Consider the following 14,291-nt stretch of genomic DNA (forward strand, 5'->3'; position numbering starts at 1 on the left):
AGTTTCCTTGAATTATATATTATAGTGATCATTGTTGCAAATCTTCCAGGATTCTACACTTTTTAAAAAGTTTTAGAGAGGAAGAAAGGGTAAGGAACAGAGGGAGGATAGAGAGAATCTTAAGCAGGCTCCACACATGGAGTTAGGGCAGCCCCAGTGGTGCAGCGGTTTAACGCTGCCTGCAGCCTGGGGTGTGATTCTGGAGATCCAGAGACATGGGGATCGAGATCCAGAGACATGGGGCTCGATTTCACAAGTCTTGAGATCGTGACCTGAGATGAAATCAAGTGTTGGATGCTTAACCGATTGAGTCACCTAGGCACCCCTTAAATAGTGTTTTAAATGAAACTGAATTAACTAGAGTAACCACTTCTCTGTAGGAATTCAAGTTAGAATTCTAAGTAGAGTGAACATATTTCCTGGTTTGTTCTAGATAGTCCAGTTTATTCCTTTTGCCCTTGTGTGATTATTAAAAGTGTTCCCCCATTTATTTATTTATTTATTTATTTATTTATTTATTTATTTATTTATTTATTTATTTTTAAAGATTTTATTTATTCATTCATGACAGACATAGAGAGAGGCAGAGACACAGGAAGAGGGAGAAGTAGGCTCCACACAGGAACCCTGATGTGAGACTCGACCCTGGAACTCCAGGATCACACCCTGGGCCGAAGGCAGACGCTAAACCGCTGAGCCACCCAGGGATCACCCCTGCCTTTTTAGACTTTTTAAAAACAGTTGTAGGTTCAAAGCAAAATTGAGCTAAGAGTACAGAGAGTTCTTGTATACTTCCTAGCACACATGCATTGCCTTCCCCATTATCATCATCCCCCGCCAGAGTGGTACACCTGTTCTAATTGGTACTGAACCTTTACTGACACATCATTATCACCCAAAGTCCATAGTTGACATTACAGTTCAGTCTTAGTGTCTGCATCACTTTTTACTCTTAAAAGTTTCCTGTTTGGCACAATGAATTAATATACCCTGTATTTAAGGGAATATTGTCCATCAGACTTTAATACAGGGAGAAAAAAAAACATACAGGGAGAGAAACAGGTTAATAGCATTTGAGGCATTGTTTCTAATTCCATATACTGCTACCCATTAGCTGTAGAACCTTGGCCAAGGCCCCTAATCTCACTTTCCTTTTCTTCATCCATTTGTGATTGTTTTGAGAACTTAGAAGGTAGTTTAACTAACTGATTTTATTGTCTTTGTAGCAACTGTAAACATTTTGTAAATTCTAAAGTGATAATTAGTGTTGTTGAGAGCTCACTGGCTTCATCATCTGTGTATATGATGCATGCTAATAGTTCAATATATGTTTGATGCACATTTATATGAATTTTTTAATGTTTTCCAATAGGCCACAAACACAATAATCATTTATCTATGTAAACTTCAGTATCTTTTATACGCTGTACAGTATGTTTGGAATTTCATAATAATACAAAACCTTTGCCTTTGTAATTAAGAGCACCATTTTTCTTCACTTTTGGTTATATACAGTCCACATTGTACTTATGGATTTTCTTTTAACTCCTTTATTGCATACAAGCACCCTCTTAAAAAGTATGAAAATTAACTTTTATTTAGGTCATTTAATTATCACTACAATCTAATAAATGATCATCCTCACCTTTAAGTAATAGAAAATAAAACTCAAAAAAAAAAAAAAAAGAAAAGAAAAGAAAACTCACCAGAGGTAAATAACTTGCATAAGATTATAAACTAAGTGACAGAACCATGCTCTTTTGACTTTCAGGGTGATTCTTTATATTATACCACAACTCCTTCTAAGATTTCGTGTTGAAGAGAGTAGAACTGTTATCAGTGTGTTACGTTTTTAAGCCTGTGGCCTTAAGACAGCTATCTTTGAATATAAGAATTGAAGTTCTGTAGGTCGAATCTGAAATAAATAAGTTAATAAACTTATAGATACAGAGAACAGATAGGTGCCCTAGTATGGGGGTGAGGGTGGGCAGAGTGGATGGAGGAGGTCAAGAGGTACAGACTTCCAGTTATAAAACACATAGGTATACTAGGGATATAATGTACAGCATGGTGACTACATTTCATACTGCATGGTATATTTGGAAGTTACTAAGAGAGTATGTCTTAAGTTTTCATCATAAGAAAAAATTATAATATGTGGTAATGGATGTTAACTAGATTTATAGTAGTGAGCATTTCATAATGTATACATATATTGAATCATATTGTGCGCCTGAAACTAATATAATGTTATATGTCAGTTATATCTTTTTTTAATTTAGAAATTGAAGTTCTTAGAAAAATTAAGCCTTTGTGATTCTTATTTACATTTGGACATATAATGTGTATATATACATATTATATATTTATATGCACACACATATATGCATGTGTATATATGTGCATATATATGTTATATGTATAGCTAGTATATGTATAGTTATATTCTTAACTAAGAGGTGAAAGACAATTTCTTGGGGGAAAGAAATTATTGTTAAAAATGTAAATAGAGGGCAGCCCAGGTGGCTCAGCGGTTTAGCGCCACCTCCAGCCCAGAGCTTGATCTTGGAGACCCTGGATCAAGTCCCATGTCAGGCTCCTTGCATGAAGCCTGCTTCTCCCTCTGCCTGTGTCTCTGCCTCTCTCTCTCTCTCTGTGTCTCTCTCATGAATAAATAAAATCTTTTAAAAAAATGTAAGTAGATCTCAGATATCAGATTTGTTAACTGTGTAAATATAGGAATATCTTTTCTTTTGCAAATTTTTTTAAAGATAGAAATTTTACAATGAAAAACGAGAAATAAGGGAAGGGAGAGAAAGCAGAAGAAATATTCCAGACGTGTCCTTTATGGTGTGGCAAATTTGTTTCTCATTACTTTTTAAATTTCTATTTGAACTCTGAATTTTTACCTTTTTTTTTTTTTTTTCCATCCTCCTAACCAATTTAAAGTCTCGGGTTTTTCAAAAAGGAGCAGTCATTTTCTAGTTGAAAGTCTGAAATCATGACTGATTCTGTCATTTAAGTGTATATCTCTCCACAATTCTCAATGCCTTTTTCATTTCTACTGGATTTGAATGAACCACTTCTGTTGCTGCTACCCTTTGCAGGAGCCCCCCACATTCAGGCTGCTTTCCATCCCAGAAACCTTGGGAGAAAGCTCCCATCTTGTCCTGCTTTCTGTGGACCAAAGGAAGTATTTGCTTTAGGATTCTTTCTTATTTTATTTATATATTCAACAAAAACTTGTTAACTTTCAGTATTGCCAGACACATTGTCAGTCCCGGAACATCAAGGGGTGGACAAAATAGGCATAATCTCCATTCTTAAGTAGCTTATATTCTTGTGATCATAAGTGCTATGGGAAAGAAATATAGCCAATTAAGAGGATAGAAAGTGTTGGAGAGGGGTCCCTGGGTGGCTCAGTTACTCATCTGCCTTCAGTGCAGGTCATGATCTCGGGGTCCTGGGATTGAGCCCCGAGTCAGGCTCCCTGTTCAGTGGGGATCCTGCTTCTCCTTCTCTTTCTGTCCCTCTTCCCTACTCCTATCTTATCTCCCTCTCCCTCTCCCTCTCCCTCTCCCTCTCCCTCTCCCTCTCTCTCTCCCTCTCCCACTCCGTCTCCCTCTCTCCTACTCCTATCTTATCTCCCTCTCCCTCTCCCTCTCCCTCTTTCCTACTCCTATCTCATCTCCCTCTCCCTCTCCCCTACTCCTATCTCCCTCTCCCTCTTCCCTACTCCTATCTCCCTCTCCCTCTTCCTCTTCCTACTCCTATCTCCCTCTCCCTCTTCCCTACTCCTATCTCCCTCTCCCTCTTCCCTACTCCTATCTCCCTCTCCCTCTTCCCTACTCCTATCTCCCTCTCCCTATCTCCCTCTCCCTCTCCCTCTCCCTTTCTTTCTCTCACTCAAATAAAATAATAAGAATCTTTTTTTAAAAAGAAGTGGCGGGCAGCCCAGGTGGCTCAGCAGTTTAGCACCGCCTTCAGCCCAGGGCCTGATCCTGGAGACCCAGGATCGAGTCCCACATCAGGCTCCCTGCATGGAGTCTGCTTCTTCTTCTGCCTGTTCTCTGCCTCTCTCTTTCTCTCTCTGTCTCGTGAATAAATAAATAAAATCTTTTAAAAAAAAATAAAAAGAAGTGTTGGAATGTTGAGGAAGACCTTTCTGTGGAGGTAATGAATGACTGACCAGTGAAAATTTGTGGGAGAACAATTACATAAGAGGAACAACAACCATTGCAGAGGTTCTAAATCAGGAGCATATATAGGGAGAGTGTTTATGCAGAGAACACACACAAAGTAAAGTCTTATCACATAGGGCCTATTAAACTATGGTTTAGGTTTTGAGAAAATCAGTGTTAGAAAGTTTGCTTACATAAAAGGATGTTTGTTTTTTAATATTACATGTAACAAATGTTATTTCTTCTATAACTATTAAACAAAAAGTTTTAATAAACAGTTACTATTGTTTTTTCCACTTGTACTGAGGATAAAATGGGATTTGTAAAGTTAACATTGTGCAGTATTTCTTATATACTTGCAAATATTCGTATAGGTGGTCCAAATCAAATAAAATTTTAAAAATGGTTTTGAAATTTATTTGACAGAGAGAAGCCCATCTGGAAGTGCCTTTGGAAGTCAAGAAAATCTGAGATGGAGAAAGGATATGACTCACTGGCGTCAAAATACTGAGAAGCTTGACAAGTAATATAATCTTCTATTTTATGTTACTGATGGGCTTGTTAGATTTCAAATGCTGGAGGAAAATCTCTAATTTTAGTGTTATTTTATAATAGGTATTCAAATCTTAGACAAGAAAATAGTTATATTTCATTTTTAATTTTTAAATTAAAAAAGATTTGGAGAAGGGGCACCTGGGTGGGCTCAGGGTCTGTCTTGGATCAGGTCATGATCCCGAGGTCCTGGGATTGAGTCCTGCATTGGGTTCTTGCATAGGGAGCCTGTTTCTCCATCTGCCTATATTTTTGCCTCTCTCTGTGTCTCTCATGAATGAATAAATAAAAAGTTTTTTAAAGTTTTGGGGAAAGAATTTTTCATGTAGAAATTTGTTTCCAACAATTATTTCTAAATATCCACCTTAGAAATATATTCTGCAACAATTTTTTTAAAAGTATCTTGGAGATCCCGCTGATCTAAATATTTCCAGTTCACCAACAATTAGAAATCTAATCTTTGCCCTCTTGGAGCTTAAAATATAATATAGACAAAGCACCTGAGATCATGATCTGAGCCAAAATCAAGATTCAGGTGCTCAACCAACTGAGCCACCCAGGTGCCCTGTGCCCCTGGGTTACAGACTTCTTGCTGTGTGCTTGTATGATGGAAGGACAAGCAAAGTCCCTGGGCCTCTTTCATAAAGGCACTAATCACATTCAAGAGGCTCTACCCTGATGACTTCATCCATCACCCTCCACAGGCCCCACCCTCAAATACCATTATCTTGGGCATTAGATTTTCAACCTAGGAATTTTGCAGGACCCAAATCTTCAGACCATAGGAGGTATTGAATACAATATAAACATTTAACACTTGTTAAGCTTTAAATATGTCCACTTTTCTCTCCTCTTTGTCTATTTCTGTGATTATTTTTCCAGGTGTGTTTTGTTTTTTAGAAAGCACAAAACAGTGGGATACTATACTGTTAGTATATCACTTTCATTATTTTCCCCCAAGATTTCATTTATTTATTCATGAGAGACAGACAGAGACATAAGCAGAGGGAGAAACAGGCTCCCTGTGGGGAGCCTGATGTGGGACTCCATCCCCGGAACTCAGGATCACACGGAGCCAAAGGCAGACACTCAACCACTGAGCCACCTAGGTGTCCCAGAATATCACTTTCTTTTGCATTTGTATAATGTACTTTCTCTGCATTTCTCTGTGTTTTAAGGAAGTCTTTTTTTTTTTTTTTGGTGGATTTTTTTTTAATTCTTTTTTGTTTATCTATTTATTTTTAAATTCTTTTTTGTTTAAGCCGTCATGTTATTGTCATGTTTCTTTACAAAATTTTCCTGGTTTGATCTTTATATATGTATTTCCCAATTTGATTCTATGTTGTATTTTCTCAGATTTCATTTAGAAGATACAAATTCATGAACTGTTCTATTAAGAGGTGGTAATAAAGATTCAGAGGCTGGAACATCCAGAAACTTTGAGAACTTAGCATTTTATATGTTCTTGTAATTCTACCTTGATTTATGTGTTTGTCTATGTCAATGTAGTTTCTATGTATTGCCAGTAAACAAATATCAGTTTTACCCTTTAAAAACCACTTAATTGCATCAGCTTGCTTTATTTCTAATGAGTGATTCAGTCCAGAGTTTCAGGGAAGAGTTAAATTGTCCCTGTATCAAAAATTTTGTAGCAGGGATCCCTGGGTGGCGCAGCGGTTTAGTGCCTGCCTTTGGCCCAGGGCGCGATCCTGGAGACTCGGGATCGAGTCCCACGTCGGGCTCCCGGTGCATGGAGCCTGCTTCTCCCTCTGCCTGTGTCTCTGCCTCTCTCTCTCTCTCTCTCTCTCTCTCTGTGTGACTATCATAAATTTAAAAAAAAAAAAAAAAAAATGTTGTAGCAAAATTTTTTGTACCTTTGATACAAAAATATTGAATATTTAGATAATAATTTTCAAAAAATACTTTTTTCTTAAATAATAAAATTGAAAATCCTTGAAATGGTATGATGAACACTAAACATTTTGAGTATTGCTTTACATGAAGCAGTCCTAAATACAAACCCACATAGCACCACCTAGTGTCTATGCCATTCAGAATAAAACCGTGCTCGTGTGTTTGCTACATCTTTGAAAGTTAAACATTTATGCTTTCAGTGGTATTGTGGAACTCTGTAATGGGGTGAAAAAATCTGTACTGACATAGTTGACAAAGTGAAGGGTAAAAGAAAACACTTCTTAATGTATGAAATATTACCTTATATCCTCTTATAATTTTTCTTTCAAGCAAATATTGTAAAATGGTTTTAAGTTGTTTTTTTTCCCTATGTATCTTTAAGTCTTTTTTGAATAGTGGTTCTGTTGGCCCTTTTAAAAGGTAAATGTATTTTCTTAAAATATTTTATATTAGATCAAGAGCAGAGATTGAGCATGAAGCACTGATTGATGGAAATCTGGCTACTGAAGCAAACCTAATCATTTTGGATACATTAGAGATTGTTGTCCAGGTAAAAACACAAACAAGGAATTTAAAGTATAGATTCGGTAAATTGGGATTTGCAAAAAGTATTAATTGAGCTGTACAATTAGATTTAAATATCGGTAGTTCATAAAAATTTTATCTTTCTTTTTTCTCACTTAAATCCTATTCATTCTTTTTTCCCATTCTTCCCTTATTCAAAACCTGCTCAGCTTCTTTTCCCTGAAGTCTTAGATTTTATGTTGTCCTTTTCCTATTTCTTAAAAACTATTTTCTTATATTCTGTCTCACTAACCAAATTGCAGGTACTTCTCCATTTTATTCATCTATTTTTAAATTGCAGACAGTTTCTGTAACAGAATCCAAAGAAAGCATCCTTGGTGGGGTACTGAAAGTCCTACTACATAGCATGGCCTGTAACCAAAGTGCAGTTTATCTACAGCACTGTTTTGCTACCCAGAGAGCCCTGGTTTCAAAGGTAGGTCATTTTTGTGCATGCAATCTTGCCAGACTTTGCTTTTCTCTATGTTGTCTAAGATCATTCAACACACTTGTTGGTTAATAGAAAATTTTAATAATAACCTATGACCCATGATTCCCCTTTGCCTCTTTCATGCTGTTTGCCCTTTGTAAATTCTTTCTTATTCGGATCACCTTTAACCAGTTTCAGGTTTAAAAAACTACTTTTGTTGTGGAGAAGGGACTGAAATCAATAACTAATTTTAAATATGGGGCTTTCCTTGTTTTCTTTCTCTTGTTCTGTCTGTTTCTTATTAGTTTGATTTGTTAGAGAATTTAAGGTATAAGTAATTCATTCCATTGGTATTAACTTACCCCATGATGAATGGAAAAGAAGATACTTTTGTTTGTTCAACTCCTTCAGATATTTATTTCCGATGTTTATTTTCCCTGGGAAATAGGGTATACTCTTAAATCTTAAAGGTATCTATTTTATCATAGCCATCTAATAATATGGAATACAGAGCTGTTGGAAGTTTAACCAATGAGAATTACTTTTATATACCATTTTATAATAAAAACATTGCAGAATTATCACATATTAGTAACCATATTGTTTTGTGCATAGTAGCCAGTCTCAGAGTCCTGCAGTCCCATGTAGATAATACTATTAGGCCCATTTTATAGCTGAGAAAACTTGTCCAGCATCACACTCCTAGCTAGTAAGTGACATAATTAGTATTCAAATCCAAACTATTTGGCTCTGTGGTCCACATTACTAAGCATTAGCAAATATTGCTTAACTTTTTTAAAACTGGGTATACTAACAAATCTCTAGTTCAGGCTGTATTAACATATCTCTGGAACTTTGCATAAATTCAGTGTTGATGTTGTTTTGTCTTTTACAGTTCCCTGAACTTTTGTTTGAAGAAGAAACAGAGCAGTGTGCAGACTTATGCCTCCGGCTTCTCCGACACTGTAGCAGCAGTATTAGTACAATTCGGTCACATGCTAGCGCTTCCCTATACCTACTTATGAGACAGAACTTTGAGATTGGGAATGTAAGTGTTTATTTCTGGATTCATAATGAAATGTAACTTCTGCAGATATCTAGTAAATGTGGTTTGGGGAGCGTGGAATTTTCTAATGTATTTGGAGTCCAGACTCTTTTAATATTTCTTACTCTGTGGATATCTTACAAAAATAAAAATCCAAATCTCCAATTTTGCTTTCTCTACTAAAAATAAATAGTAGTACAACTTAGAATATAAATGTATCTCGAACTTTTGGAAAATTATCATCATTAAGTAAAATGAAAATACTAATAAAGAAATTAAAAGTTTAAATATCTTGGCTTGATATTTTATGATTACATGCCAGTCTGAAGAACTCCATGTTTTCATTAAAATGTTTTATTTGATAATATATTCACCTGTTGTATTTTTTTCTAACTTTGAGTCAAGTGTGTAATTCATTTATTATTACTTAGGTAAGTATTTAAGGCTTAGGGTCATCCTTTGAGCACTGCTTTGGTATCTCCTTGGTTCTTATATATAGTGTTTTCGATATTCTTTTATAGATATTTTGTAGTTTCAGGGTTTTTTTTGTTTGGTTGGTTGGGGTTTTTTTTAAGATTTTATTTTTTTTATTTATTCATGACAGAGAGTGAGTCAGAGACACAGGCAGAGAGAGAAGCAGGCTCCCTGCAGGGAACCCGATGTGGGACTCAGTCCTGGGTCTCCAGAATCACACCCTGGGCGAAAGGTGGCACTAAACCACTGGGCCACCGGGGCTGCCCTCAGTTTGTATTTTAATCCAAAGAATTGATGGTCTTTTTTTTTTTTTTTAAGTTTGGATGTTAATTTTTAGTATTATTTCAATGTGACTATACAGTGTAGACACCATGTTTCTTTTTTGTACTGTGGATGTGTAGTATTACACAAGCACTTAAAAAGAAAGAGTGTTCTTTATTTCAGAGTATTAAGTTAAATATACCTTATTAATTACATTATTTTGGTCCACTTGGTGGACTGAAGGAGGTGATCTAAAACCTACACATCATTTATTTCTCCTCTAACTCTTATTTGGTAAATTGATATTCATAACTATTATTTCTTTTGTTACTTCTTTTATTTGTTTATTTATTTTGCTTCAGTCATTTTTTACTGGCTAAAAATATTGTCCTGTAGTTGTTTGCTCAAGACAGTTCTTGGGAATAACATATGTCAAGTTCTTGATTGTTCAGTGTCTTCTGTACTTAAAGGATGGCAAAGATAGTTATGAAATTTTTTGCCTGAGACTTTGAATGAAAAAAAGGGGAGTGAGAAAAATCAGTAAAACATACCAGATAAAGAACACTTAATAGAAAAAAGAAAAAAAGATATTTGAATACCATTTTCTTCTGGCTTTAAATAAGGAGATATCTGAAGATAGCCAGATATTTTTTTCCCTTTTAAATAGCTTTTCACCTCCCAGTTGCTCAAGCAAGTCTCTTTAATTTAAAATTAAATACCTTTTCTAGAATGTGTCTTAGTATTTCTCAATTTTTGTTAATTTTCTCAGGCACGTTATTTCTACTTTCAGTTTATTTTGAAAAGTTTTCTTGAATATAAAATTGTATATTTTCTTTCAGAATTTGGGAGTTTTCTCCTAGGTACCAGTTATACATATGTTAGATCTGTTTTGCTTTACTTTTTTTGTTTTGTTTAACTTTACTTTTTGCCTGTCATTTTCTCTTTTCCTTTTTAACACTTTTCAATTTCCATTTATTGTGGCTCTTTTTCTCAGAATTTCTCTGACCTATATACCTTATGGGCTCTCCATGACATCCTTCCTTTCTGGTTTTCTTTTTTTTTTTTTTTTTTTAAGATTTTATTTATTTATTCATGAGAGACACACACAGAGAGAGAGAGAGAGATGCAGAGACACAGGCAGAGGGAGAAGTAGGCTCCCTCTGGGGAGCCTGATGCAGGATTCAATCCTGGGACCCCAGAATCATGCCCTGAGCCGAAGGCAGATGCTCAACCACTGAGCTACCCAGTCGTCCCACATCCTTTCCTTTTTTTCCCCAATTTTCTTTTTTTCTATTTCGTTTTAAGTAGCTAACGCTCTTATGTAAACTCCTATGTTATGTCTTCTCTTTCTGATTTGTGTTCTTTCCTTGAGTTTATTTCTTCCTTTTCCTTTCTAAAGTGCATACATTTTTTTTTTAATTTAAGGCAGAGCATTTCATTAAAATTTTCATCTGTTTCATGGCAACATTTTTATATTAAGTGTTTTTCATCTGGTGAGTTTCACTAATTTTCACTTTTTTATTACTCAATGTAGAAGAAATAGATTGTCTTGGCCCAGGTATTTGTAGGAAGTTCCTTCAGAAATGTATTTCTCATGGGATTTTGCTATTGTGAACACATTTTGCCTAACTTCCTGAGATTTCTGGTCAATCTATTTCTATCCAGTCTTCCCAGGTTTTTAGCTCGTTTTGTTTTTAAGACAAATAGCTTTATCACTTCAAAGTGAGTCTTCTATCTGAAAGAAGTATTTTCCCCACATTATTTCTAAAATCTGTGCCCTTAGTATCCCTCACTATTTGCTTTCTTTTCTTTGCCTTCTTTTGAAACTACATCCTATCTTAGCTTATCTTGGCAATCTTTCTGCATTTTTCTAATATATGGATTATATCAGACTCATTTGCTAAAAATAAAATTTGTGGATTTTATTCCTATTCATCTTTCATTTTTGTGTAAAATCCAGAAATAGGAAATTGCTGTTTTACACTATCCCTTTTAACTGGAAGCCAAGTCCTCTTTTCTTAATTGAGAACTGAAGAATCCAATTATTCTATTGATCTTATTTAATTTTTGAAATAGTCTCTAAAATTCAACTACATAGTTTTCTTTGATACAGCTTCTGTTGTTTTATGAAAGCTTTATATAATAGGATAAAAATAGGCAATTTGCCCTTTTAGTGTCAGGTATTACCTCTAATAAGCAATAGTTAATTTAAAACTGGCAGTGATTTATGCAGTTTATGCATTTGACAGATATTGGAACAAAGTATTGAATTGTGTTCTAGGTACTGTAGTAGGGATTGGACACACATAGATAAAAGGACAGTCCTTTTAGCTTAACCTCTAGTAGGATAAGAAATAAACAGTGCTCATCTATGAACAGCTAATGTTCATCCAATTATAGTAAGAAGTACCTTTTTGTGGTGAGGATTATATAAATTCATATTAAGTAAAACACTTATAACAGTAACTGAAACTGAGCAAATGCTGAATAATGTTTGCTGTTGCTAATGTAATGAGAGATAAGCACAAAGGAAAAAATGATTTATGCTCCCAGAGATGGGTTTTCAGAAAGAGAAGATATTTGAACTAAAGATGAAGAATTGCCCAATCAGAATGATAAATAGGTGGATAGCACTTGGTAGGTAAAGAAAATGGCACATCCATAATTAAAAAGGCATGAAGGCAAGAGAAGGAAACAGAAATATACTATTTTAGCACTTCAGGATGTTATGGCTGAAAGAGAGACTAGTAAGGGATAAAGTTGTAACTGAAAAGGCCTAGACTAAGGTATCCTAGGGCAGATACTTGTTTTAGTACTGTCCTTTCAATTCCCACTATGTAGTTTGATATATTTACTGAGTCAAATACTTGAATTTTATCCTCAAGGCTGTGGTTAGCCATTGGAATGTTTTAAGGAGAGCAGTGATGTATTCAGACTTGCAAATTTTACACACATTTCCCTGATACAATGTGGAAAATAAACTTGGGTTATGAGCAGAAAGGCTGTAAGATCAATTAAGAAGTAATTACAGTAATCCAAGTAAGATTTGGTAAGGTTGTAAGCTATAGTGATGGCCTTTGGAATGGAGAAGGACCAAACTGGAACAGATTAGGGGAGAGTGTGGACTAGATCTATGGTATGGATAAGGAAAGGGGAGAGTGACGGAGGGATGAATACTAGTTTTTTTTTGGGGGGGGGGGGATTGCCCTAAGTGACTACAGGAATAGTAGTGCCATTTGTTAAATCAATAGGAGAAGAAGGTATATTAGAAATGTTAAAATTGGGGTGCCCATGAAATCCAGATGGAACCATCTAGTAAAATATGATGGCCTGGAGCTCTAGAGAGAAATATGAGCTGAATACATAGACATGTATCCATACTAACTGAAGGAAAAGAAATGAATGAGGCTGTTTAGAATGCCAAGTGAAAAGGTTTCTTGATAGAATTTTTGGGAACCACTGGTATGTAACAAGGACAACCAAAAAAAGTGGATATATTTAGGAAAATCATAAAATGGTAGCAGAGTGGGTAAAGCAGGAAATTTTCAAGGGAAAAGGTAACCAATACATTTAAATATACAGAAATGTTAAGTAGAATATTGATCAGAAAGTATCTTGAGTTTGGCATATCCTAGGTTATCCCTGGTTAACCTATTAAAAGTGTTTTCATAGTGGAAAATGGTGGGACAGAAATGAATTTATACTGAAAAAGGAAGAATGTAAACCACTTCTAAGCATCACTCCAAAGATTCTGCTTTAAGATACTTTATGCATGATGTATATTAAATTACTTTCATCATGGTAATGGACCTAATGAAATGGGCTAGAGTTTAAAGATGGCATCTACCACTTAGGAATTCTGTGATGTTGGTCAAGCTCTATAACCTCATGTGTAAACATGATGTTATTATTAATGATATATACCTCAAAACAGATTAATGTAAAGTCCTAGGCCCAACTTCTAATTCAATTCTAATACATGGCTTTTTTTTGTAGCATATTTTTCTTAGCAAAATTCTGTTTTATGTCTTATAATAAGGTTTTAAAATTTGATCTTATATGCATATTTCATTACTTTTTAAAAAATATCTGCTTGGGATGGTGTTTCTCTTTTTAAACTAACCTTTTCATTTAGCAAGTAAAAAAAAGTAGACTTTTGGGGCAGCCTGGGCAGCTCAGCAGTTTAGTGCTGCCTTCAGCCCAGAGCTTGATCCTGGAGACCCAGGATCAAGTCCCATGTTGGGCTCCCTGCATGGAGCCTGCTTCTCCCTCTGCCTGTGTCTCTGCCTCTCTCTCTCCTCTTCTCTCTCTCTCTCTCCCTTTCTCTTTCTCTCTCTCTCTCTCTCTCTCTGATCTGTCATGAATAAATAAATAAAATCTTTAAAAAAAAAAAAAAAGACTTTTTAAAGTTTTTCTGTATTAAATGCTGACCTGACAATTTCTCTGTTACAGAACTTTGCTAGAGTTAAAATGCAGGTAACCATGTCACTGTCATCCTTGGTGGGCACATCTCAAAATTTTAATGAGGAATTCTTAAGACGTTCTCTAAAGACTATATTGACATATGCTGAAGAAGATTTGGAATTGAGGGAAACAACATTTCCTGATCAGGTCAGAAATGTGACTTCCTAGATCATTAATTGAAATAGGATTATAAATAGGCACTTTACAAATTGTTAATTCAAACTTTGGTTTTTACTGGAGGAACCTATATATTTTTTTCAGTCCATGTATCATATGCCATAGATGGGGTGCATCTTTTTGTTTCAATTAGCCATGCTTCCTTCTTGGAAAGGTTAATATCTTTGGTATGTAATTCTGTGAATTTGTGACAAGTAGAACAAATAGTAGACCCAGGCAGTATAAACAA

The 14,291-nt window shown here is 35.2% G+C and overlaps 1 protein-coding gene across 8 annotated transcripts in view; it reads left to right on the top strand.

Annotated features, from left to right (window-relative positions):
• The window catches only part of DOCK7 (dedicator of cytokinesis 7), a 219,131-nt gene that overhangs the window by 169,733 nt on the left and 35,107 nt on the right, over positions 1 to 14,291 (top strand). For all 8 annotated transcript variants that reach the window (XM_038537305.1, XM_038537306.1, XM_038537307.1 and 5 more), the window contains 5 exons: positions 4,608 to 4,704; positions 7,101 to 7,197; positions 7,513 to 7,647; positions 8,537 to 8,689; positions 13,874 to 14,032. In XM_038537305.1, coding sequence (XP_038393233.1) covers positions 4,608 to 4,704; positions 7,101 to 7,197; positions 7,513 to 7,647; positions 8,537 to 8,689; positions 13,874 to 14,032 — 641 coding nt within the window. The remainder of the gene's footprint in view (positions 1 to 4,607; positions 4,705 to 7,100; positions 7,198 to 7,512; positions 7,648 to 8,536; positions 8,690 to 13,873; positions 14,033 to 14,291) is intronic.

This window comes from Canis lupus, chromosome 5, assembly GCF_011100685.1.
Source record: "Canis lupus familiaris isolate Mischka breed German Shepherd chromosome 5, alternate assembly UU_Cfam_GSD_1.0, whole genome shotgun sequence".
NCBI classification, from domain to species: Eukaryota; Metazoa; Chordata; class Mammalia; order Carnivora; family Canidae; genus Canis; species Canis lupus.